Source organism: Phocoena phocoena, chromosome X, assembly GCF_963924675.1.
Source record: "Phocoena phocoena chromosome X, mPhoPho1.1, whole genome shotgun sequence".
Lineage (NCBI taxonomy): Eukaryota > Metazoa > Chordata > Mammalia > Artiodactyla > Phocoenidae > Phocoena > Phocoena phocoena.
Window position 1 is genome coordinate 38,385,569 of NC_089240.1, and position 25,264 is coordinate 38,410,832.

At 42.2% G+C, this 25,264-nt stretch overlaps 1 protein-coding gene across 2 annotated transcripts in view; it reads left to right on the top strand.

Annotated features, from left to right (window-relative positions):
- The first annotated feature begins 14,638 nt into the window (after positions 1-14,638).
- Positions 14,639-25,264, top strand: part of MAOA (monoamine oxidase A) — a 72,708-nt gene continuing 62,082 nt past the window's right edge. Inside the window, exon 1 of one of the 2 annotated variants that reach the window (XM_065900850.1) lies at positions 14,639-14,916. In XM_065900850.1, coding sequence (XP_065756922.1) covers positions 14,844-14,916 — 73 coding nt within the window. In that variant the 5' untranslated portion in view covers positions 14,639-14,843. The remainder of the gene's footprint in view (positions 14,917-25,264) is intronic. The other variant, XM_065900851.1, reaches the window with a different exon arrangement.

A 25,264-nucleotide genomic window follows, 5' to 3' on the forward strand; every position in this document is an offset into this window, starting at 1 on the left:
CTCCTAGACTCAGCAGAAGCCAAACATCTGTTCTGATCATTCAAAAAGTAATGACTGAGGGACTTCCCTGGTGGCGCAGTGGTTAAGAATCCACCTGCCAATGCAGGGGACACGGGTTCAATCCCTGGTCTGGGAAGATCCCACATGCCACGGAGCAACTAAGCCCATGCAGCACAACTACTGAGCCTGCGCAGCACAACTACTGAGTCTGCGCTCTAGAGCCCGTGCTCCGCAACAAGAGAAGCCACCGCCATGAGAAGCCCGAGCACAGCAACAAAGAGTAGCCCCCGCTCGCCGCAACTAGAGAAAGCCCGCACACAGCAACAAAGACCTAACGCAGCCAAAAATAAATAAATTTATTTTTTTTAAAAAAGGTAATGACTGAAATGGTCGTTGGGACCTAAAAATCAATAGAGACTAGAAAACTTTCAATGACTTCTAAGTCAGAGCTATTGACTAAGGCAGATGATCTTAAAGATTTTTGTGTCATGGACCTTTTGGCAGTCTGGATAATAATCTTTCTAAATTAATAAAGTAAAAGATCTAAGATTACAAAGGAAACCAATTACATCAAAACACAGTTATCAAAGTATTAACATTTTTATAATACAATAATACGGGCAATTCTTTATTAGTGCATTAAATAGCAAGGTCTAGCAGTGGACTTTGTGACTAATTTTGAAGTATTGTAATTAATGTAAAGGATTTACAAGATAGCTGCAAGAACTACTATATGATGTAGCAATGCTTGTGATTCTTGTTGGTGACAAAGTCACAGGTATTGCTAATACTTCTATTGTTTGTTACCCACATTCAAAATTGAAAAACATGCTAATTTCAGTTAGAGGTTAGTGAAAGTGAAACCGAGCAGGACCCTGTGGGGCTCCTGGGCACCTAAGCCTTTCAAACAGTTGATAATCAAGGAAGGGAGGGGATGCAGAGACAACTGAGGAGTAGCCAAGAAAATAGTGCAGCCTTGGGAATTCCTTGGCAGTCCAGTGGTTAAGACTCCATGCTCCCAATGCAGGGGGCAGGGGTTCCATCCCTGGTCAGGGAACCAAGATCCCACATGCCACATGGTGTGACCCAAAAAAAAAAAAAAAGAAGAAAAGAAAAGAAAAGAAAAAGCAAATAGTGCAGCCTTGGGTCAAGGTCACGGTACCGCCTAAAGTGATACACATAACTATATCTTTGAGCTCTTTACAGAACTAAAACCCCCAACAAATGGAAGATGTTAACATCTTCCTGAGGCCGGATTAAAGGAACCAGAGAAGCTCATCAAGGGACTACCTGAGGGCTTCCCTGGTGGCACAGTGGTTAAGAATCCACCTGCCAAAGCAGGGGACACGGGTTCGAGCCCTGGTCCAGGAAGATCCCACATGCCATGGAGCAACTAAGCCCATACGCCACAACTACTGAGCCTGCGTGCCGCAACTACTGAAGTCCATGTGCCTAGAGCCCGTGCTCCACAACGAGAAGCCACTGCAATGAGAAGCCCGTGCACCACAACGAAGAGTAACCCCCGCTTGCCACAACTAGAGAAAGCCTGCGCGCAGCAACCAAGACCCAGTGCAGCCAAAAATAAATATATTAAATAAAATAAAACAAAAAAGAGACTACCTGAGGCCAGATTAAAGGAGTGCAGGCCCTGCGCATACCCTGATCCTTAACAGCAACTCCATCCTTGAACCATTGCTGTTAAACTCCTCATCAAATCCTCCCGGGTTGGGACACACATTTTCGAGGGCAAGAGCCCACTGTGTCCCCCTTTGCCTGGCAAAGCAATAAAGCTATTCTTGTCTACTTCACCCAAAACTCTGTCTCCAAGATTCAATGTGGCGCTGGTGTACAGAGGCCGAGTTTTCGGCATCAAAAGTGAAGATGTGAGATTTTCCCTTCTCAAGATTACAGATCTTCCTGAATTCTATTAGTTGACCCTCAGTTAAGAACCCCTGTCCTAAAAATCTGTGGTCTTCTTGTACGCTCCCCACACTGGGTCTGCTAGTGTGTACCGAGAAAAGTCCCCATTATGTACCAAACTACATGCTTAGAGACAATACCCAAGGCTTCCTAGACCCCTCCTCTCTTCAAATCATAGAGAAGTGGTCCGAAGACTGTGCAGTGTCTGGTAACTCTGCTATTTGCATAGTTTCTGTTGACAACTTTTTATCCATAACTCTCTCAGCTTGCCTTGTCTCTGATGGCCCTATGTGACTCTCATCATTTAAAAAAAATTATTATAATAATCACCATTTCAGATTTTAGTTCCCGCAGGAAATTTTTTTAAAATTTATCTTAATGTATCACAGATGTAAACTGAAAGGATTTCTGGGGACACAGGTGCTCTGTACTTGTAGCAAGAGCTGTTAACTCCAGTTTTTTCTTTTTAATTTGGAACATGAAGCTATTGAAAATAATGAGGCTAACGCAACCATGGCCATGACCTCACACAACTTGCGGGGGGTGGTGGGGAGTGGGTGGGCAGAGATGTTGATGTTGATGGAATAAACACCCTGAACTTTCTCTCCTGCCCTTCACTCTCTTGGTAACCCCCACTCCTATGGCCCAACCCAACCAGAAGCTAAAAGGCAGGGGTGCCCAGGCCATGTATTCCATGGGAATCAGAGCAGGGCAGAGAAGGGTGGAAAATCACAGTAGAGAAGGGAGAAATGGAGAATAACCAGCACACGGCCTCAGCTTTTTCGAACAGTATTTATACAACAGAACAAGTTGAGGAAATTGAAAGCAGTTATATAGTTTATAATTCAAGTCCCTCTTAAGATGATGCTTCTAAGGGACGTCTTGTTTGCCTGTCGTTTCACTTCCATATTGATCAAATTGTAGAGATAATTGTTTGTTTACCTTACCATTTTACATTGCCTTCCTGGTCCCAGTCAGTGGGAATGCCTGGAGCTGCATCTGTTAAGTGAGGCTGATTTGAGCTTAATTGTTTATCCGCTCAAAGGAGAGCACTGCCTGTTTGTTGTTGTTGTTGTTTTAATCATCTTGTTCAAATTCTGTCTTGAAATATTGAAAGTTAAAGGAATGATTTAAAGAGGCTGGACTTCAAATTGCCTAGAGCCACGTGATTCAGAGGGTTCTCCAACTCTTCGTCTATTTAGGTGAAGGGAAGAGTAAACACGTTTATAAATGTCAGACACAGCCCCTCTAGGGGCTATTGATGCAGACAGCCAGAGACGGCATTAAAAAAATTATCCAAAGGGCTTGATTCAATATCATTGCTGACCAGAAGTCTGGGAAAGAACTGATGTTGATGTGCTTGGAAAGACTTACCTTTCCCTGATCCTCTGTCACCGCACACAAGAACCTCTTTAAAGGGGCCAGAAGCTCTTGTGGTCTGAGTACAGAAACTTAACTTCAGCCCTTGACCAGCTGAGATGACATAGTTAGTTCCTATCTCACGGCTCTATATTCAACGCCCCACTCTGAACTTAAGTCACCTGTCACTTATTAAGAAACTCAACCACAAACGTTTCTGTTTCTTCTTGTATGTGGTACACACTTCTGAGAATTTCATTCGGCCCACATATGTCCTATCTCAGTGATACCATCTCTGGTTATTACCATGATAATCAGTGTGGTTCCTTCCCACAGTGGGGCTATATCTCAAAGTATTATTCTGATTGTGTTCCATGATTTTCCCTGCCCCCTCTGCTCTCACTGATACACTCAGGGCCAATTTCACTCCTCCAGTCTACACTGTAGATGAAATAAGGATATATTAAGGGACTTCCCTGGTGGTCCAGTGGTATAGAATCCGCCTACAAATGCAGGGGACACGGGTTCGATCCCTGGTCAGGGAACTAAAGTCCCACATGCCACGGGGCAACTAAGCCCACGTGCCTCAACAAGAGTGCCGTGTGCCACAAACTACAGAGCCCACGTGCTCTGGAGCCCGCGCACCACAACTAGGGAGAAGCTCGCATGCTGCAATGAAGATGCCTCAACCAAGATCCCTCGTGCCGCAACTAAGACCCGACACAGCCAAATAAATAAACAAAACAAAAAACAAAACAAAACAAAACAAAAAGGTACACTAAAAATATTCGGAACTTCCCTGGTGGTCCAGTGGTTAAGAATCCGCCTTCCAACGCAGGGGACATGGGTTTGATCCCTGGTCGGGGAACTAAGATCCCACATACCTTGGGGCAACTAAGCCCGCGTGCCACAAACAACAGAGCCCACGCGTTCTGGAGCCCACACACCCCAACGAAGAGGCTGCCTGCCAAAAGAAGATCCCGAGTGACACAACTAAGACCCGATGCAGCCAAAAATAAATAAATATATAAAATATTTTTTTAAATATTCAAAGAAACTTCTACCTTTTGTGTCAATGAAGAGTCTCAGAAATGTGTGTGCCAGCTTTTCTTCTCCCAGAGATTAGATGAGACAGAGTTTAGGCAAAGTGGAAAGAGATGGCAAAGTAGAGGCTCAAATGGAAGAAGGACTGAAGAATGGGAGGAATGAATTTTCTGCCACAATAACCAGAGTGCTGAGTAAAAGGGATCCCCCTCCCCCCTCACCTTGCCAACTGATAACCTCCGGACAAACAATTTTCAACAATATTGGATGTTTATAAGTTTCCTTTTCCACCCCATCCTTGATCAAAAGGTGGGGATGGGAGGCAAGAAAGGAGAATCTTTGCCTCTGGGAAGGTGGACCTAAACAGAAACAGTTGGGAGTATCCTTTTTGAGCAGGACAACAGTAGACACATATTTACTGTTCCACATTCATTTAAAGAACTATATCAGAAGGATTAAACTCAGCTGTTCGTGACTGAAAACTCTAAATAATAATGGCTTAAACAAAAAGAAGTGTATCTCTCATGTAAAGAAGTCTGGAAGGGACTTCCCTGGTGGCACAGTGGTTAAGAATCCTCCTGCCAATGAAGGGGACACGGGTTCGAGCCCTGGTCCGGGAAGATCCCACATGCCGTGGAGCAACTAAGCCCTTGCACCACAACTACTGAGCCTGCACTCTAGAGCCCACAAGCCACAACTACTGAGCCCACCTGCCACATCTACTGAAGCCCACGCACCTAGAGCCCATGCTCTGCAACAAGAGAAGCCACTGCCATGAGAAGCCCGTGTACCACAATGAAAAGTAGCCCCCGCTCACCACAACTAGAGAAAGCCCACGTGCAGCAACGAAGACCCAATGCAGCCAAATGTAAATAAAGTACATTTATATTTTAAACAAGTCTAGAAATGTACATACTCCTTACATCTTACTACTCTGCCAGCCTCCTTTTATCTCATGGTCCCAGATAACAATGTGAATTCCAGCCTTCATGTCTATATTCCAGGTAACAGGAAGGAAAGATGAGGGGACAATCCCTCCCTTTAAGAAAACGTCCTGGGAGTTTCCCATGATATTTCCAATTATATCTATTTGCCAGAACTTAGTCACACTTAGCTACAAGGGAGGTTGGGAAATTATAGTCTTTATTCTGGGCAGCAAAAACTGTGGGCTCTATTCCTAAGGAAGAAATGGAAGACAGATATTGGGGGATAACTGTCTCTTCCACAAAGATAATCACAGTGATCTTCTTTCATTTTGTTAAAAACAAGACAACAAGTCCCAAATGGGATTACTTATGCTAAGCCCCACATCATCATACTGAAACTCAATTACAATTTCAGCTATCCTAGAAATGGAATCTTAAACTAGTCAATCAGAAATTGCCTGATAAGCACTAGTTAGGTTAGGCAGATAGACCCCTGTCATCCCCTAAGGAAAAGTAACCTTGCAATCACCATTACGTTTTTTTGCCTAGTATAACTTTCTTTTTCCTGTTCCCTTCTGCCTAAAACAATCTTTAATTTTCTACAGCGCCTTGGAGATCCTTTCTATTTGCTAGATTGGATGCTGCCTGATTCATGAATCGTTGAATAAAGCCAATGAGATCTTAAAATTTTACTCAGTTGAATTTTGTTTTGTAACAATTTACAATGGAATAAGAGATGGGTAGAAAATTAGAGGGAGAAACACAGATAAAATAACAGAAACAATGCATAAATTCTTGGCACTTATTCTTTTTAAGAGTGGAGTACACTAAAAGAAAAATCAGAACCCATAATGTGGCAACAGATATATATTTTAATACATTTATACTACATGCAGTAGAAGATGTAATACTCACAGTAGGATCAGAAGATAGACATTTATTCAAGATTGGAGCCTGATCAGGGAGGGCTGTTGTCAGAGCTAGTTTCATAATTCGCATGGCCCAGTGCAAAACGAAAATGCAAAGCCTCTTGTTCAAAAAGGGCATCACTAATGCTACATGCAAATGTGGCGATAAAGAACAGAGAACATACATTTTGTGCTTATCTCCTCAGTTCACGTGCATGCGCCATTGTCTCCTTGGACTTCATTTACAAAACACAAGTTCAAAGATAAAATTATTAAGTTTCAAGACAGTGACAGCAGGACGTTAAAACAATGGCAGGGCCCTTCTGAATGTGGGACTGACCAGGTCACATGCCTAGGAAGCCAGCCCTGGGTGCTGTGGCAGACGTGTGCCACTCATTTTCCCCTTCAAGAAAGGGCCCTCTATAAATAACAAGGTCCTACTGTATAGCACAGGGAACTATACTCAATATCTTGTAATAACCTATAACGGAAAAGAATCTGAAAAAGAATATATATGTATAATAGAATCACCTGGCTGTACAATTGAAACTGACACATTATAAATTAACTGTACCTCAATAAAAAAAATTTTTTTTAATTGACAGAAAGAAAACAAAAAGAAAGGACCCTCTGCCCAGAAGTGAGGAGTGTGGTTAGCTAATGGGCTCTAGGTGTGATTTTCTTCAGGATCTGCCTCAACTTTACAGCCTCCTTGACAATATTCTTGGGGAAGCACAAGCCAATAATTAAGGAAAAGCAGTCTTCTTAGGGCAACTCCCAGTGATGACTGAGCAGGGCGCTGGTACTCCGGACTGGCCATTCCCACCCAATGTGGGGCTTGCTTGGAGCTCCCGCTAAGCCGGCAGAGACTGTTAGAGCTGCACTGCTGCCTGCTGGCTCCTGCCCTAACCTGCCTCTGCCCTTTTCCTTTTCTAATAAACCTTTTGCATTCCTAGCTCCAACTAAGTTTTGCTTCTCAGAGAACACAACCTGTGGCAGCCTCATTTGGGATTTGGTCTAGAAGAATGGATAGAGAATATCCAGGCAAAAATTCATATAGAGGGAGAATGAAGCCCAAGAAGCAGCACAGTAAAAAAAAGAAAAAAAAAATTATGAATCATTGTGCTGCTCTTGCTGGTGCATAGAATGTGTGTGTGTGCTGGGAGCTGGGGATGGGGAGGGAGAGTGGAGGGCCAAACCAGGAAATTGACATTGACAATACAATTAACTAGACTATATTATCTTACTCAGACTTTACCTAATAACAGTATTTTAAAAATTAAAGTGTTAGAGACTCCCCTAGTGGTCCAGTGGCTAAGACTCCACGCTCCCAATGCAGGGGGCCCGGGGTTTGATCCCTGGTCAGGAAACTAGATCCCACATGCCACAACTAAGAGTTCGCATGCCACAACTAAAGATCCCGCATGCCGCAAGGAAGATCCTGAGTGCAGCAACGAAGACCCAGCGCAGCCAAATAAATAAATAAATATTTTTAAAAATTAAAGTGTTTGTTAGCACTTCAATAGTGATATGTATATAAATCAAGTATTATTGCTAAGGGCTTATGAGTACTATCATTCAGAAATAACTTCAGTGCTGCCTGTGAGCACATACCAACATTTGTAAATGCATTTCCTGGTTTTGATAATGTACTATGGTTACATAAGATGTTCCCATTGGGGGAAGTTGAAAAGAGGGTAGACTGGACGTCTGCACTATTTTTGCAACTTCCTGTGACTCTATAATTATTTCAAAATAAAACTAAAATTTTTAGCTTAATGTTTCAGTGATTCTCCACCCTATACATTTCGCTTTATACAATTGAGACCACATGCCATTTACATTTTTATCATGCTTTTCTCACTCAATGTAATATCATAATAATTTTCATATGCCGTGAAAAAGTTCCTTGTAAGCATAATGTTTGAAGACTGCATGATCTCCACTGGCATATTTGTGACATATTACTATGCATTTCCTTATTGTTGCGTGTATAGTTGTTCTGAGTACCAATCCACTCTCCCAAAAGTTAGGTGTGAGGTGCCAAATTTGGCCCATGGTAGTTTTGTGAGTCTGAAGGTTTTAGTTGAACGCATGAAGACCCCTAATGGAAGTTGCACTAAAAAAAGAATACTCAGAGAAATCTTACTCCATCCCTACCCCCTCCACTGCACTGTCATACATTTCTCCATTTATGATTTATCCTTCCTGTGTTTCTTTTTGCAAATATAAGTTAATGTTTTTCTTACATGAAGGTACAAATACACACATACACACACACACATGTATATACACATAAAGATATGTATTTTTTCATACTTTGATTTTATCACTTATATTCTGAAAATCACTCATATCAGTTCCTAGAGACCACCTTTATTCCTTTTTTAAATGGCTGCATAGTGTTTCATTGTGTAGACATATCAAAGTTTATGGAACCAGTTTCCTACATATGGGCATGTAAATTGTTTTGAATATTTTGCTGTTAAAAGTAATTCCACAATAATTATGGAATTATTATTATGGAATTATTATTATTATAATAATAGGAAAAATTATGTTTTTTCCTATTTGTGGAAGTGTATCATTATGGTAAATACCTAGATTTAGGACTGATGGTTCAAAGGGTGAATGCATAAGTGATTTTGTTAGATATTACCAAATTCTTCTCTACAGGGGTTGTACCATTCTGCACTTGAACTAGCAGTGTATGAGAGTGCAATCCATATCTGCAGACAGAGAAGAGCCTTTTCAAAAACAGTTGATGCTGAATGCATAAAACTAGATCTCTGTGAAACAAAATTAGGAAGTCAAAAGAAAAAAACTATACTGAGATATACATGGCAAATAGAAAGTGAGTTGGATGAAATAAGAATTTAAATTTTTTTAAAAAAATCCTAACTGAAATGGCATAGTCAAAATCTACAGTAGAAACAGTAAAGAATGAATTAGAACTTCAGAAAATTAAATGAGTAATATGAAGGATACACATGATTAGCTCTCTCAGAATTCAGAAGAAACGGACAAAGAGATGACAATAATGATAAAGGACATAGAAGGATGCTCTAATAACAGAATTACAGGTGTTTCTCAGGAAGAAACCACTTAAAACAGATTTTGTAATCCAAGTTAGGGTACAAGAATAACTGTCCTATCATGAGGATTAATAAAAACCCAAAATTAAAAATCCACAGATTGAAAATAGTTATCATACCACACATGCACGCACACACACTCAGACTCATATTATTCTCACAAAATTGTTTAATTTCAGAGATAAATAAGACAATTTCCTATAAGTATTCTGAAAATAAAGACATCTTTTTAAAAGATGTTAAAAGAGGCTGCCAAATATAAATTTCGTAGATCCACATTTAGGGATAATCATCATCCTAATTAAATTAACCAAAAGAGGTTTTTTTTTTTAGTATTTATTTATTTATTTGGTTGCACCGGGTCTTAGTTGCAGCAGGTGGGCTCCTTAGTTGTGGCATGCGAACTCTTAGTTGCGGCATGCATGTGGGATCTAGTTCCCTGACCAGGGATTGAACCCAGGCCCCCTGCACTGGGAGCACGGAGTCTCAACCCCTGTGCCACCAGGGAAGTCCCACCAAAAGAGTTTTTAATTGATGAAACGATTCTAAAATTCATTTAAATATATAAGAATATATTAATAGAAAGAATATATAAGAATATAGTAAATAATTTGTAAGGAAGAGCATTGGGAAGGGATTAATCCTTTCTTCTGGTAAAACCTACTATAAAGCAACAATAAGTAAATCAATGTGGCATTGATGGTAATGTGGCAAAATAAGCAAGTCAATATAACAAAAGAAAGAGTTCAAAATCAGATCTCAGTATATGTGTTATATGAGGCAAAACAAATCAGTGGAGAATGCAAGGATTCTTTAACAGATAGTTTTATTATGATTGATTAACTATTTGTGTGTTTGGGGGGGAGGGGTATTATTTAGAACCTCACCTTACAGCACATAACAAAATACACACCAATAGATTAGGATTAAATAATTCCGTTTTAAAATATCACCATCAAAAAACCAAAGAAAACATAGATTTTATCCCTTCAGCTCTCTAAGTTTAAAAGCAACGGAAGGGAGTTCCCTGGTGGTCTAGTGGTTAGCATTCGGCACTTTCACTGTCATGGCCGGGGTTCAATTCCGGGTCGGGGAACTGAGATCCTGCAAGCCAGTGGCGTGGCCATAAACAAACAAACAAACAAACAAATAAATAAAATTTGTTTAAAAGCAACGGAAGAAGTCACTAAAGAATAGACTCACATACATTTAAATTTTTTGCATATGTAAAATGCCATAAACAATACTAAAATATAAGTTGTAAAAGCTATCTGCAGTGAAAATACCAAGCAAGTGGTTAATACGTTATTGTATAAAGCACTTACAGAAATCAACTACAGAAAGACAAGAGTTGATCATCTACTACAGAAGAAATTGAAATGGCTATTAAATATGTGAAGAAAGTGTTTTATTAATAACCAAAGAAACAGTGATTAGAATAGCAATACCATGTTGACTTTCAACTTTCAAGTTAGAGGTTAAAAAGTTAACTTGCTTAATGTTGGAGTTGAGGTGGTAAGAAGACAGCCATTCTTTGACATTGCTGATGAGGTATAAATCTGGACAATCTCTTGGGCAAGAAATTTGGTAATTTCAATCAAAGAGCTTTAAAGATGCCACCACTCTCTTACCCGTAATTCTACTTTTAGGATTCTATCTCAAGGAAATTCTAAGAAATATGTACAATACTTTAGTCACAAAAATGTTCAACCCCATGTTATGTATTATATAAAAAATGGAAAGTACTAAATGCTTAATGTAAGAGGATAATGGTTAAGTAAATAACAGTCCGTGACATGAATATAGTGTAGTTTTTAGAAATTAAAATGTGGGCAAGTATTGAGTAATTATCCGAGTATTTTATATTCATTTGCTCATTGAAACCTCACTACAGAGATTCTCTTGGCCCTTCCAGGTGTACCCACCACTTTTCTCTAACCTGTTATGTTCCCTGAAGGCTGACCTGTATGGACTGCATCAACAGGCTTCCTTGCCTTCTAACTTCTGATTGGCTTGGGTCAATGGAGAGGACCAGCAGGAGATTGTTGGAGGGAGGGAGGAGAGGGAGGTTGGGTGTTTATATGTCCTGGCTCCCTCTCTCTGGGTTTCCTGTGGACTGACTGCCTTTCTGAACTAAAGGCCACAGCTAGTGTCAGGTAGCCCTTTCTAAACACCTCTGCCACCAGGTTCTGATTACTGCTCTCTCCCCCTACCCCTTTATAGTCATGCCTTCTTGCTGTCGCCAGCCTGTGGGTACTGCACGATTCCTTGTGGTTTCTCTCCATCTTCCCACATCTTTTAATTTTTATTTATTTTTTGGCCACACTGTGCCACTTGTGGGATCTTAGTTCCCCAACCAGGGATTGAACCCGGGCCCTCGGCAGTGAAATCTCGGAGTCCTAACCACTGGACGGCAAGGGAATTCCCTTCCCACATCTTTTAAAATACTTCCTCTGTGCTATTCTCTTCAAATGAGGTGTGCCATTTTCTGCTGGAACCTTGACTGATACAACAACTTAAGAGATTCTACAGTTGAGGAGATAGGCACAGAGAAGTTAAGTAATTTGCCCAAGGCCTCAAAGGGAGGAAATAATACTTGTAGAATGTCACAATTATTTATATATCTATCTTAAAATAACTTGTACTGTTTTTATTACAAAAGATAAAATATACAATACAAACAAGTAAAATAAAGAGAGAAAATACTCATATTTCTGCCCATCTATTCCATCCATTATTTATTTAATAAGATTCCCACATTTTTATCTCTAGCTGAACTCCTACTGCTTTAGAATACAGACTAAGGATCTCACTTTGGCCCAGCTGATCTCAGCAGCTTTGCCTCCCGCGCTTGTCCCCTTGCCATGGCTCCATGGGTTGCCTTTCAGCTACTCCAATGAACTATGTTTCTTTCTACCACAGGGCCTCCATCCACACTGTTCTCTCTTTCTAGGACATTTTTACATACCCCCCCTCCCAAAGTTAACTTGCAGAATGGTCTAGACGCCCGAACACTTTATCACTATGGACCTTTCCAAAATAATATTTATCAGAGTTTGAATTGACACACCAAGCATGTGGTTTATTTCCTCTGCAGCTCCTCTAGTAGGCTGTATGTCACTGAAGGTCTCCAGCTGTCTTGTGTCACATGTGTATCCCAAGTGCCATGCCCTGTGCCTAGCACGTAGTATGAAATCAAATATTTGAATGAAAATAAAGCAATGGGACAAATGAGAAAGTTGGACAGAATCACATTAGAAAGGGCTGAATTCCTTATTTCCTCTTTCTTTGCTTCAAAGTCTAAGACTATTTAGTCATAAGTCTCAACCCCTTTGCTAGAAAGTAAAAGCTATTAAAACTGTATAAAGAAAAAACCAAATCTGTATTTCTTTACAGTTTCTTCAACAAGATACGATTTGATACAAATGGAGGGGGGAGGTGGGCAGGTGAGCAAGAGAAATGTTTGTAAGTGGGAATGGATACTAGTTAACTTCCTAGAGTTCTCAACACTTACTCTGAATTCATGTGAAAATTACGTCTTTTTGAGGGCTCTAGTGATGACAAATTCAGCTCTAGGAGGATAAGGTGGAAATTTAAGGAAGGGATAAAACTAGCAAGACAAGAGCCTGACTGCACAATGAAATATACGCACTAAATAGTCCTCTTTTCAGTAGGATGAGGAAACACGTGTTAATTTGGTTCTGCGCCTTAGTCATCCATTGACCTTCGCTTTTAAACTGCAGGCCCCACTTAGTCTGTGATAGCTGAGCTCTTAATTTTCTCGCCTACTTGCTTCGATTTTGGTTAAGAACTTCAGCTTGAAAAACCCCATTGAGAACCAATAACTGCAAAGTCTCCCCCTGGGGGTAGTTCCCACCCCAACCCCCTCCCGAGGGAGGGAGTGCGACTGCGCAGACCTCACAGGCTCCTGGTGACGTCATAAAAGAGCCAAACCAGGTGGGGGGGCGGCCCTGCGACCACTTCTTCTAGATCCGCTTCCTTCAGTACCCGCTTCCCTGAGCCCACCCCCTACCCCCCTCAGTCCTCTCCTTTTAGTTAAAGCGTAAAAATAAAATCACCAGGTTGAAACCCTCGTGTGGCCACGCCCACACTCTCGCCAGGCCACACCCCCTATTTCGGTGGCGTAGCCAGGCCACACCTGGCGGGAGGGTTCCCCGTGTGCGCGCGCGCGCGCGCGCGCGCCGCGTACAGGCGGGGAAAGCGGAGCCAGGCCGCTTCAGCGCCTCGTCTCCCCACCCTGCAGTGGGCCCAGCTCTCGGGGCGGGTCTCCGAGGGTGCGGATCCGGGCCAGCTTGGGCGGGAGAGACGCGCGCCCGTGAGGGAGGGGCGGAGGGGAGCAGAACATCGCCCCCCCAGGCCTGCCCCCCGCGCGCGCTCCAGAACAATGAGCGCACACAACTCAGCGGCCTCCTTCAGCTGCGGCGGAGGTGGCGGCGGCGAGAGCGGGCTCGAGGCATAGAGCGCTCCCAGAGTCGGGGACCCCGCTGCGCAGCTCTCGAACCCGGCCTCCGCCTTGTGCGCGGCCTCGTCCTCTACGCCCATGTGGAGCATCCATTCAGAGTGGCGGACCGTCTGCCGTCAGTTTTCCAAAGCCCTGTCGAACGCGTCCGCAGCGGACGCGGGGTGCTCCCGGAGACACAGCGCGCCCTCCCAACTCAGCCATGCTCCTGGCCTAAGAACTGACACAGACACCAAGGTTGGCCTCTAGGGCTTTGGCGCCCGCCTCCAGACCGACCGGATCCCTACGCCTGCGACCCGCTCGACCACCTCGGACGGAGCCGCCCCAGCCTCTAACTCGGACACCAGCAACCCCCGGGCATCTATACAAGGATCTGTCGCGCCCTCAGTATCCCCCCGATTGTCCCGACGTCGGTCCGCCCCACCCTCAGTACCCGACTCCACCCGGGTATCAATACCAGGAACTTCTACAACCAAGAACTCCCTCCAAGGGTCGGTACAAGAATCCATCTCGCCCTCGATGCCCAGCTTCCTCAAAATATGGGTACCAGCACCTCCACAACCCAGTAACACTCCCCAAGTGTCACAACTTGGGTTCACCCCGCCCTCAGTATCCGGCTTCCCGTGGGGTTCGGTACGAGGACCTCCTACACCCAGTAGCTCCCCCCAACTGTCAGTACAAGAGTCCAGCCAGGTCTCCATGCCCGACTACCCCCGGCTATCCGCACCAAGATCTGCCCCGCTCTTGGACTCTTCCCGAGAATGGGTACAAGGGTCTGCCCCGACCTCGGTTCTCAGCCCCCGCCCCCGAGAGGTCGGTACGAGGATCTATCCCACTTTCGGACTCCTCCCGAGTGTCAACACAAGAGTCCACCCAGCTCTCAGAGCTAGGTTACCCCCGAACATCGGTGGAAGAATCGGCTCCGCCCCCGGGGTCCCCGGGAGTACCAGTACCAGGGTCCGCTCCGCCCTCAGCACCGGGCTCCGCCCGGGTATCGGTGGAGGAATCGGCTCCGCCCTCGGGCTCCCCCCGAGAGTCGGTAGAAAAGTCCGCTCCGCCCTTGGCCGGCCCCACTCCTCTACCCACGACCCGGGAGAGCCTCGACCAGAGCATGGAGAGTCAGGAGAAGGCGAATAGAGCGGGACGCATGTTCGACGTAGTCGTGATAGGAGGCGGCATCTCAGGTCAGTGTGGACCGTAGCGCTAGCCTGAGCGACCCTGGCCGGCCTGGGGTGAGGGACTTGCAGCCGCAAGGTGGCGTTTGGTGGGGGTCTCCCTTGTGCACGCGAGAGTGCAACAGTGGCCGGGCCCCGGATTCTGCGAGGAGGGGGGTGGGGTTGAGCCGGGTTTGCTGGTGGTGTGAACTGGGGGAGGCAGGCACAATAATTTTACTACTACTATGAAATGCTAACATTTAATTAGCTCTTGCCGTGCAGTTATATTTAGCAGTTTACGTGGATTTTCTCAATCCTCAGCTGTCCTGTAAGGTGGGTACTTTATTCGTCCCTATTTTACAAAACCTAGAAACGGAGGTAACTCTGCAGATGTCAAATCACCTAACCGGGGAAGTGGCGATGATTTTCACCCATTTAAGACCCTCACTCCTAATTCCTGAGGTAGCTGCTTTGCCTTACTGATTTCACGCCCTTTGCCCTAAACAGAACATCAGTATACGGATTTTGGTAGTATTCAGTGTTATTTCAGTCCTGCTCTTCTCAAAGCGCTTTTCCTTAGAAAATTTGGTAACTGGAGAGGAAGGAGGAAGAATCTTTTAGGGAAAGGTTTTTTTTTTTTTTTTTTTAAAAAGGTGGGGGCGGGGGGAAAGAGGTGGGCTCTTAGTTTTAACCTACTCCAGCCGTTTCTTTTAGAACTTGCGGAAAGTGTAGGGCATTTATTATCCAAAGGGAATCTCTCTGTGAAGCAGGGGCTGAGGGCAGATAAGGGAATGTCCTGTTTGTGTCTTTCCCCACTGCCTGAACCTTGCCCTGTGATGAGACAGCTGGCAAGCCTGGGTTCCTCTGGTCCTGGCTTGGGTTTGTAGCTGACCAGCTGAGTGATGCATAAGACTTTCCCATATCTTCCTGGAAACCTCATCATGATTGATATATTAAATTTGTCACTTATGTTGTCATAATTGGTAAAATGTCTGAAATTTAGAAATTGTGTTTCAGCTCTAGCTAGAGTCCCATACTAGTCTGTCCACAACTTGGGAGAATGTTAATCATTTCTGAAATATACCTGCAGGATCTAATTTAGAAAGAGGGAAAAATAAGGTGGGAGGGAGTAAGTAGAGTGCCCCAAAGTAGCCATTTTTATGTATAATCCTTTTGAGGAGACTCTTTTGGGTGAAGATAGCTTTTGACTTGGCCTGTTTCGGATAACAGTCTTAATCACCAGAGAAGAGATTGGCATGAGCTGTTGCTTTGACAACTCCAGCCAGTGCCAATAAAAACATGCATGTATGTTGGAGCATCAGGATAGCAGATCCTGGTGGACAGTACGAAAAAGAAGTACTTCTCTTGTTTCCCTTCATTCATTTATTAGCTTATTTATTCATTCAACAAACACTTGTTGACTGCCTGCAATGAAGTGGACTGGTGTTTCTAAAAGCCTAGTTCTTGTATGCGAGCCTCCTAGAAGCAATATGATTGTTCGTCACTGGAAAATAAATATGATGACAATGTGTTGTGTAAATTGATTAGGAGTTCTGTCTCTATTCCCATCTCTATACCATTCATATTTCACAATTCAGGGTTCTTTCTGGGATTTTATTCTTGTCTTTTTCTTGTTCTGTGTTCTAGTATTCCTTAAGGAGCATTTTGTCTGTTACTTTTTCTCTGCCTGATGACTGGCTCTCTCTCCCTTTCCACGCTTCACTCCAAGTAGTTGGTCGTGAGCAGAATTGGATTTACCATGTAGCTGATCATGCTAATGCTCTATGGCCTTACAACTGCAGGTCCCTTCTGGTTCTCATTCTAAATAAATAACCAGTTTCATGCTGAATCTTGTATTTTCTTTTTGCATTCTTTTCTTTTTTGTCTTGAAGAGGGCACCCAAATTATATAAGCTTCAGCCTCCTCAAAACCTGGATCTTTCCGTGGTCACTATTAATTTGTTCATTTCCACTTGGGGGAAGAAGAGAGCATTTCTTGCACAGTAGTTCACACTCCTATTCCAGAACCCAACTTCCACTTCATCAGTGACAGTGGAACAGGCACTGGGATTCCTTTAATATCATCTCTTATCAGTCAGATTTGATTTTAACACCCAAACTGACCAGAAACATCGCTTCCTGGCTGTGGTGTCTTGCCAGATGGTTCACAACTAAAATGAAAGTAGATGCAAGTCTGGCTTAGGATAAACCCTGCACACAGACTGGGTGTTTCACGAGCAGGTGAGAGGCATTACTTCCCAAGGGTTCTCGAGCTCAGAAACACCTCATCTTTGTGTGTGCTTAGCAGTATCCCATGAATTACTTCATAGTCCCCATACCAGTTTTAAATGCTTTTGGATATTTCTTCTGCCAGGACCGGCACATTTTAATATGTTACCCACATACTTATAATATATGGCCAATACTTTGCATATGCAGTGTTATTCCTATTATATAACAAAATAGCTCCCAGAAGCATACAAATCCTCAATTCCTCAAAAGCAGTCCATATGAACAGAATTATCTTTCATTTCTTCATAACTATCTTTGCACAAAGAATAGCAGCATCTTAATATCTCCCTTTTGTCATTAAAAATCATGGAACAGCATGTCTTACAGCCACAAAATCCCTTTTTCCTCCCACTCACCAATTAAGTAATTTTATGTACTCTATTAGTAATTGAGAAGGGAAGCCCCCACCCCGCACTCATTTGTAAGTAGTATAATGGTAACTTCAACATGCTCTGGCCCTTATCCATCATCTATCACCAAGTCCTTTTTGAAACTTCTTTCATGCCTTCTGTGACACTATTGGATCCTGAATTTTTATCCCACACTGTTTGCTCCTTTTCTGTTCCTTTCATTGTGCCCATATTCTTGCGACCTTCTACTTTTGAAACGGCCTCGAGGTTCAGCTATTCATCACTTTGAGGCTCTTACGCACTCCCTCTCTTTTTCATTCTAGGGCCTCTCCTTTCCCTTTATCTATAGGAAGCTCTTAAGTTTCTAGTTTGAATCCTTTACTTTCTCCCAACTCCTGTCCCGTAGCTTATCTGCTCTTGGGTATTTCACACTTGATTGTCTTATTCTTACTTCATATTCAACATGTTCAAAAGCCTCCTTACCCTCCGACCTAGCTTCTCTTCCTCACTTCCTTGACTCTGTTCTTGGTACCACCATCCTTTCCATCATTTTTGACGCATCCTTCTGTTTTATCTCTTACACCCAGTCAACAGATCCTTCTAACTCCTCCTTTGAGCTGTCTCCTCTCTTGTGTCTCCCCCATCCCCCGGACAGAACCTTAACCCCTTCAACTCACCAGGTTATGACCATCTTCCCAGTGGCCACACTTTGGGCTCTCCCTTCATGTCCATCCCAGACTTGATTTTTTTTAAACACTTCTTTCATCACCTTGTTCTGCTCAGGATGTTCAATAGTATATTGCCAGCCTTTCAAGCTCCACCCACCCCTCCACATATCTAGTCCCACCTTGTTGGAGCAGTAGCATTTCCCACCATCCCTAACATAGCTTTAGTCACACTGCTCTTTTGTCTCCAGTGCTACACCATGTTTATTTTGTCCCTCCTTTCCTTCCCTGTTTTTGTTTTTTTCCTAACACGGAAGTGCTTCTCTCTGAACATTTACATCCTATCCGTTCTTCAATACCCAATTAACGCTCTTTTCCTTGATTGTTCTGGTTCTCTGGATTTTTCTCTCCTCTTGTGGAGCTTGTAATCTATATCTGACCATTTGAACTTATTTTATGTTCTCTTTCTTGATGTTATTTTAAATATAGCAGTTGAGTCACTGACTTTACATGCTACTTCTTACTCATAAGCTGACACAGATACAACAAGTGACAGAAACCCAGTGGTATAAGATTTTAAAATCTGCTCCTAACTGAGAATTTCTGAATTAGCTCTCTTTAGGGAGAGAGAATAAAAGGAAAAGAGGGGTGGAAAACGCCCACCTCCGGGGGACAGTGCATACTTCAGAGTCTTTGGGCCAAAGGAGTTTTTAAAAGACGGTGTAGTCCAATCACGTAAGATTTTAATCCTCTCGACGGCATCTCCTTAGTAATTATCTGGCTGTAGATTTGAACACATCTAGGGAAAGGGAATTCTGTACCCCTCAAAGCAGCTCATTATGGGTAGGGGTGGCCCTGGGGCCTGGACTCGTTCAAGCATTTTGGGAGCCTCTACCGTATGCCAGGCCAGTAGCTAGAAGAGGTATATAATGAGGAGTAAGAAGTGTCCTTGCCCATAAGGTGCCCCATCCTCTTGCAAGAAGTAATCAAGTGAGAAAATAATTGACATGCATAGAATGAGAGAAATATTAATATTATGAATCTGAAGAAAATGCCAGGACCCTGAGAGATAAGTATGATTTTAACGGGTAGAGATAAGAGGATGGAAAAAAGACACACCAAACAAGAGAGTATGGATGAGCACAGATACGGAGTCAGGAGGCCCTAAGCCATACGTGAGTAGTGTTTAACGTAAACCCATGACAAGAGTTCTACTGGAGGAAAACAGTTGCCTACTGTGCCTCTAGCGATGTGATCCTGGTAGTTGCTGAGATTACCCCAGTGTGCTACATCTGCCCCACATTTAGCCAGGGCACAGTGAAAACGCTTTCATCATAACACCGGATAGTCCTGGGTGATTAGAATTTTTCCATGTTTTTTTGAAATTAAATTCCAAGTGTCTTGGAGAGAGAGCTTTTTCCAAATAGTGACTGAGCAATAGAACCTCCCTATATTTGTATCCACGAGCTGAGCTCCACTAAAAGAACTGAGAGCACAGCCGCCCGGAACACTGTGCTGTGTAAGAGCAGCTGGGATGGAATCTTTCTCATCATCGGAGACAGAAAAGCCATTTCGCAAGAAGATTGACTAATGTTCTGAATCCTGCCAGCGAGTCCACAACATACCCCAGTTTCCCTTTTTGCTGAAATACATCACCCTGAAGAATCATTTCTGCTAGGAGTGATTTAGGCATTTTAGCTCAGAACTTGGCAACACATACCGTACAGTTTTGTAGTGATTAAGGAAAGCTTACATTAAAAAATATGCCACTTAGTTTCAGTGCCTTGGTTATTTAGGTACTGAGGTTCACTGCCAGCTAAGCATGAATTTTCTGCCTTTCAGAACACTTCTTGGCCCTAATTTTGTTTTCTCAAAAACAAGCGAGGGGGGCTTCCCTGGTGGCGCAGTGGTTGAGAGTCTGCCTGCCGATGCAGGGGACACGGGTTCGTGCCGCGGTCTGGGAGGATCCCACATGCCGCGGAGCAGCTGGGCCCGTGAGCCATGGCCGCTGAGCCTGCGCGTCCGGAGCCTGTGCTCCGCAACGGGAGAGGCCACAACAGTGAGAGGCCCGCGTACCGCAAAAAAAATAAAAAATAAAAATAAGCGAGGATTCTTTTACTTTATTAACTTTTAATGTTGAAGAAAGAATACAAGAATTACATTTATTTGGGTTCTGATTCTTTGATATCTTCATAGTTGAATGAGCTCTGGGGTTTATCTGACATTTAATGGGCAGTTTTAGCATTTGGCCAATACTAATTGATATGAATCTATACATAATACTCAGCTAATGTGAAAAATATATTTAACAATAGATCTAGGGACTTCTCTGGCAGTCCAGCAGTTAAGACTCCATGCTTCCACTGCAGGGGGCATGGGTTCTATCCCTGGTCAGGGAACTAAGATCCCACAGGCCACGTGGTGCTGCCCAAAAAGGTAAACAAAACCAAACCCAATAGATCTAAGTATAGTATAATTGTATAAATATAGTATAACTATAGTATAATTGGATCATAGAGACCAATAATTAAGAAAAGGAAATGTGGGAGTCTGTTATTGGCAAATATTGGGTCATACGATCTTTGTACAGGTGTGACATACACATATTTTACATATGATAAATCTTGCCGTATTTGGTTGCAGGTATATGCAAAAAGACTGAGGTAATATTGTAGTTTCATGTCACATACAGGGGTTTGCAAGAGTGTAGACATCCAATGAGCACTGGTTTGAAGACTACATTTGCATGTATGAGATAGATTTCATAGAGGCAGTTACTTTTCATTTTAAATTTGAGTGATTAGAACTGCACAAAATGAATCAAAAGACGTCAGTTACATTTTTAAATGTTGTAAGTGTTTGAGACAAGTTGATTGTTAGGACTGCTTTCTCCTTTTATTTGAAAAATGTTTTACAGCTTTACCAGCAATTTGTGTTCTCCTTTGGATAATCTGTTCTTTATTATGTTGTCATCTAGTCTTATGAATTAAGGCAGCTTCAGATCTTTGAACCACAGTTCTGTCAGCTGTAAAATTAGAGGTTGGATTAAGTTACGTATGATATATCTTCCAGTACCTTTTTCAGTATAGTTGGCTTCCTAAAGGTCTATGTCTTCAGCTTTCTCTTTTGGACCCTCTCCCCAACACTTTTTCCTTCCATGTTGCATTCTGGAAATGGTTTTCATCATCCATCATACTGACATCCTACACTAACTTAATTCAGGATCTGGGTCTGCCTTACAGGTGCTCATTCACACCTTTTCCATGGCTCCTCTGAGCCTTAGTTTAAAAGCCCTTTTCTAGTTGTTGCCAGGCCAAAGGAAAGAAATCCCACTTTACAGCAATATTCAGTTGATTTATTAGGTAAGACTGTCAATAAGAACATAAAAACCAGGTGATAAGCTTTGAGAGTTGAATTAATTACATATTCACCATGTTCAAGGGTCACAGAATTGCAGCCTGTAATAGCTCAAAGGGACCAAAACGGAGGCTCAGGAGGGTCAAATGAATTACCAAATGCCACAGTATTCTTAGTGGCATAACTTGACCTTGGAATATACCCCACCTCACTTAGGCTTGCTTTATAGGCTCATTCACAGAACTGCAGTAAACTTTTATTATTGTTTTACTTTGAGGCTTGATGCTCTAAAAACTAGTGGCTGTTGTTTCACAGTAATTCATATTTTAGACTATATTACATCACATGTTACTGCTTCATGAACATTTTTTTTTTTGGCCGCCCGGCTTGCAGAACCTTAATTCCCCAACTAGGGATCGAACCAGTGACCCTGCAGTGGAAGCACGGAGTCCTAACCACTGGACCACCAGGAAATTCCCCTGCTTCATGAACATTTAAATTTAAAAATATTAGGCACCCTATTAGGATGGATGACTTTTATATGAAGAATTTATTTCCTTTTTGAAAAGTCCATTCCTGGTGGTTTTAGGACAATGTATAGCAATTATTTGAATAGTTTAGATCAGTGGTTCTTAACCTTTTGGAGCAAATGTCCCTTTGAATATCTGATGAAAGCTATTGGACCTTTTCACAAAAAATAAAAGCATATTTTTATGCATAGACTTTTTTTCCCTGCACCAGGCCAACATCTGATATTCTGGAAACATCTTCATTGTCACTGTCCCTATAATATAAAGATTTGGGGCTGATACTGAGACTCACAGAGTGGTGAAAAATAAGAAAAATAAGAATTCAAAGGATTTATTAGGTCATTAGACAGTTACCAGTAGTGAATATGTAAATAGACAATAATAAAAACAGTCAAGACATCTAGGCTGAAAAATAAGGCACCTCCATTTCCTACCTTAAGACCATGATAAATATAACAGTGAACCTGCCATGTTTTGAAAAGAAAGAATTTGGGGAGACAATATTGGTGAAGAAAATGGAAGGCTGTGGTGGTTGATGTGAGTTTTAAATAGTTTTCTAAGATTGGTGTTTACAGATTTTACGTATTGAATTGAAGCCATCGATATTAAATACACATTTCAATTTAATATGCATTTGTAATTACTTTATAAAGGACATTGGTCATTTAAGGCATCTGACAAAATTCAGACCCAAATGGAGGAGTTAAGTTCTCTTAATTTATGTTAGTCTATTTGTCTCTCCAGTGACCGTGTGAGGCATGGGACCCCTCTATGTAGCAGGGGTTACAACCATGAACCTGAAGTGCCCTTGGTGTTTGAGGTTGGTTCAGGGCTTCAGTGGTGGCACAAAAAGGGAGAAGGAAATGACAGACAGGAAAGGGTTTCATGGAGAAAATAATGCTTGACAGAAGTGCTGTGGATTTTGGGTAAATTCTGAAATGTAACAAGGATGACCTTTCAGGTGACTTTTTTTTTTCAGATTAAATGAGTTAGCTGTGGGCTGTGGCTTAAGTGAAAGACCATTTTCTTGCATGTCTGCATGTATTCTTCATTCATTCATTTATTTATTCATTCAATAAATATTGATCGAGCACTCACTATGTGATTTGAGCAAAATTTATGGGTTTTGCTTTTTTCCTTCTTTGGGAACATTGCTTCTAAAACTTTAGTATGAACTGTTGTTTGACTGTACATTTTATTTTCCTCGGAGTATTCAGTCCAAGAGTCCAAATGTGCAGTTATGTAAGAATTCTGTTGGTCAGAGATCACTTAACTGAATAATAGAAAATTAACTTAAAGTATTTAATATGTGATGTACACTGTACACATTCATAGGTGGTGATGAACGTCAAAGTTGAAGAAAAATACCACTTTAAGAAATAAACAGGAAGAACTAGGAGAGCCAGCAGAACATAAGCCATAGCTACACTAAAGCTTTGCTTGAACACTTAGCTTGTGCTCTGGGCGTTGTTCACTTGGGACTCTGCCCAGGTGAGTTTATTACTGTAAATATTTGACAGTATTTTAAGAGCCGAAACCAGCTTTCCCAAAGTGTATTTTTTGAGATGTAATTTTTTTTAAGGCAAAAGGTGGAGAAATGCTAAGTTAAACGAATCTCTTCACTGCAGGACTTATCAGAGCCTTTACTATGCCAGTGTGCACCATACACTTCCCAGAAGGAGAAACAGCATATGTCCCAACTTCCATGAACATTGATACTTTTTCCCAGAGCATCTTGAGGACTAGTATTCCATAAAACATTTTGGAAATACACTTGGTGTATTTTCAGTTTCAGTGAAAGAATGGGGCAAATAATGAATTAAGGAGTAATTGCATTCCCTAAGTCGTGTGAGATCCATTTATCTAAAGTGAAGATGAATGCTGAACAATAATCAAATAAATTAGAACTGTCTAGACAACAAGTCTGTTGAATTCAGGGCAAATTGAAGTTAATTGTTAGCTTTTATCTATTTATCATTTGAGACAGTTCTGTCTTTTTAGCTTATCAAAGGGATCAGAAGATTTGGCATTTTCAAAAGCAGGTAATTATTTGTCTGAAAGGAAGCACAAAATACAGATGGATATAGATATAGGTAGGTAGATAGATAGATGATAGATAATAAGAATGGCTGTATTGTATGTATGTATGTATCGGGGACAAGTTTGTGTGCACATTGATATTCTCCATTCTCTTTTGCTAAAAAAAGCGTAATACTGGTTCAAAGACCAGAAAATGTACCAGTAGTATTAAGAATCTGCAAATTTACTTGGGCATAAAGGTTTAAATGACCAGACACCCTGTCCTTGTCAGTCTTTCTTAGTTGCTTGAGATAAATATAATCTAAGTAGCATTAGAAACTTCCCCATTGCCCTCATCCAGGTGAGCATGGTTTTCTTTTCTTGGTATGTGGTTCCTCTGTTCATTGCAATGAGTGTTTGAGCACCTGCAACACGGTAGGCTCTATTCTAGGGATGCAAAGGTGTCTAACACATATAACACACTACTTAAGAGGCAGATCTCTGGGCAAGAGGTCATGTTGCCTTGGACAAGGGCAAAAGGCCACAATGGTTTGGACAAGAGTGGCTAAGATTGCAGTGGTTGGAAGCAGCAGATGTATATAGAGTGCCAGGTGGTGATGTGTGCTAAGAAGAAAAATACAGCAGCTTGTGACAGATGATTATATCACTTGTCCGTATTGAAAGTGGGGTCACTGGACATTTTTCATGAGGAATATGCTACATTTCAAGGTTTGTTCTAATCATTTGTTGTAGGAGGAAAATCAGTAATTGAACTGGAAAGGGTAGCACGAGTCAAATGGACAAATTTCTCTTTTTTCGTAATGTGAGTGTACTTGAAGAAGTAAAGGAAAGAGCCCTTGGTGAGGTAGAGAAGGCAGGAGTACAGATTTATAGCCCAGGAAGCAAAGGACCATTTCCTCAAAGACTTTGTTGCTGATATTAATTCCTTCTCCAGGTGTGCTGTGTGGCTTAAATCGTTTCCTATCCCATTTCTGTGGGGATGTAACCATCTCAGGACATTGGAAGCACTGCAGAATCTGTGGAAACAGTTTCCATGGGCAGTGGCTTTAAGAAGCTGGAGCTTGGTTTGAGGTTGCCATGGCAACAGCACTGCTGGCTGGATACATCATCTCACCCAGGCTCTCCTGATCTAATAACCAGGATTA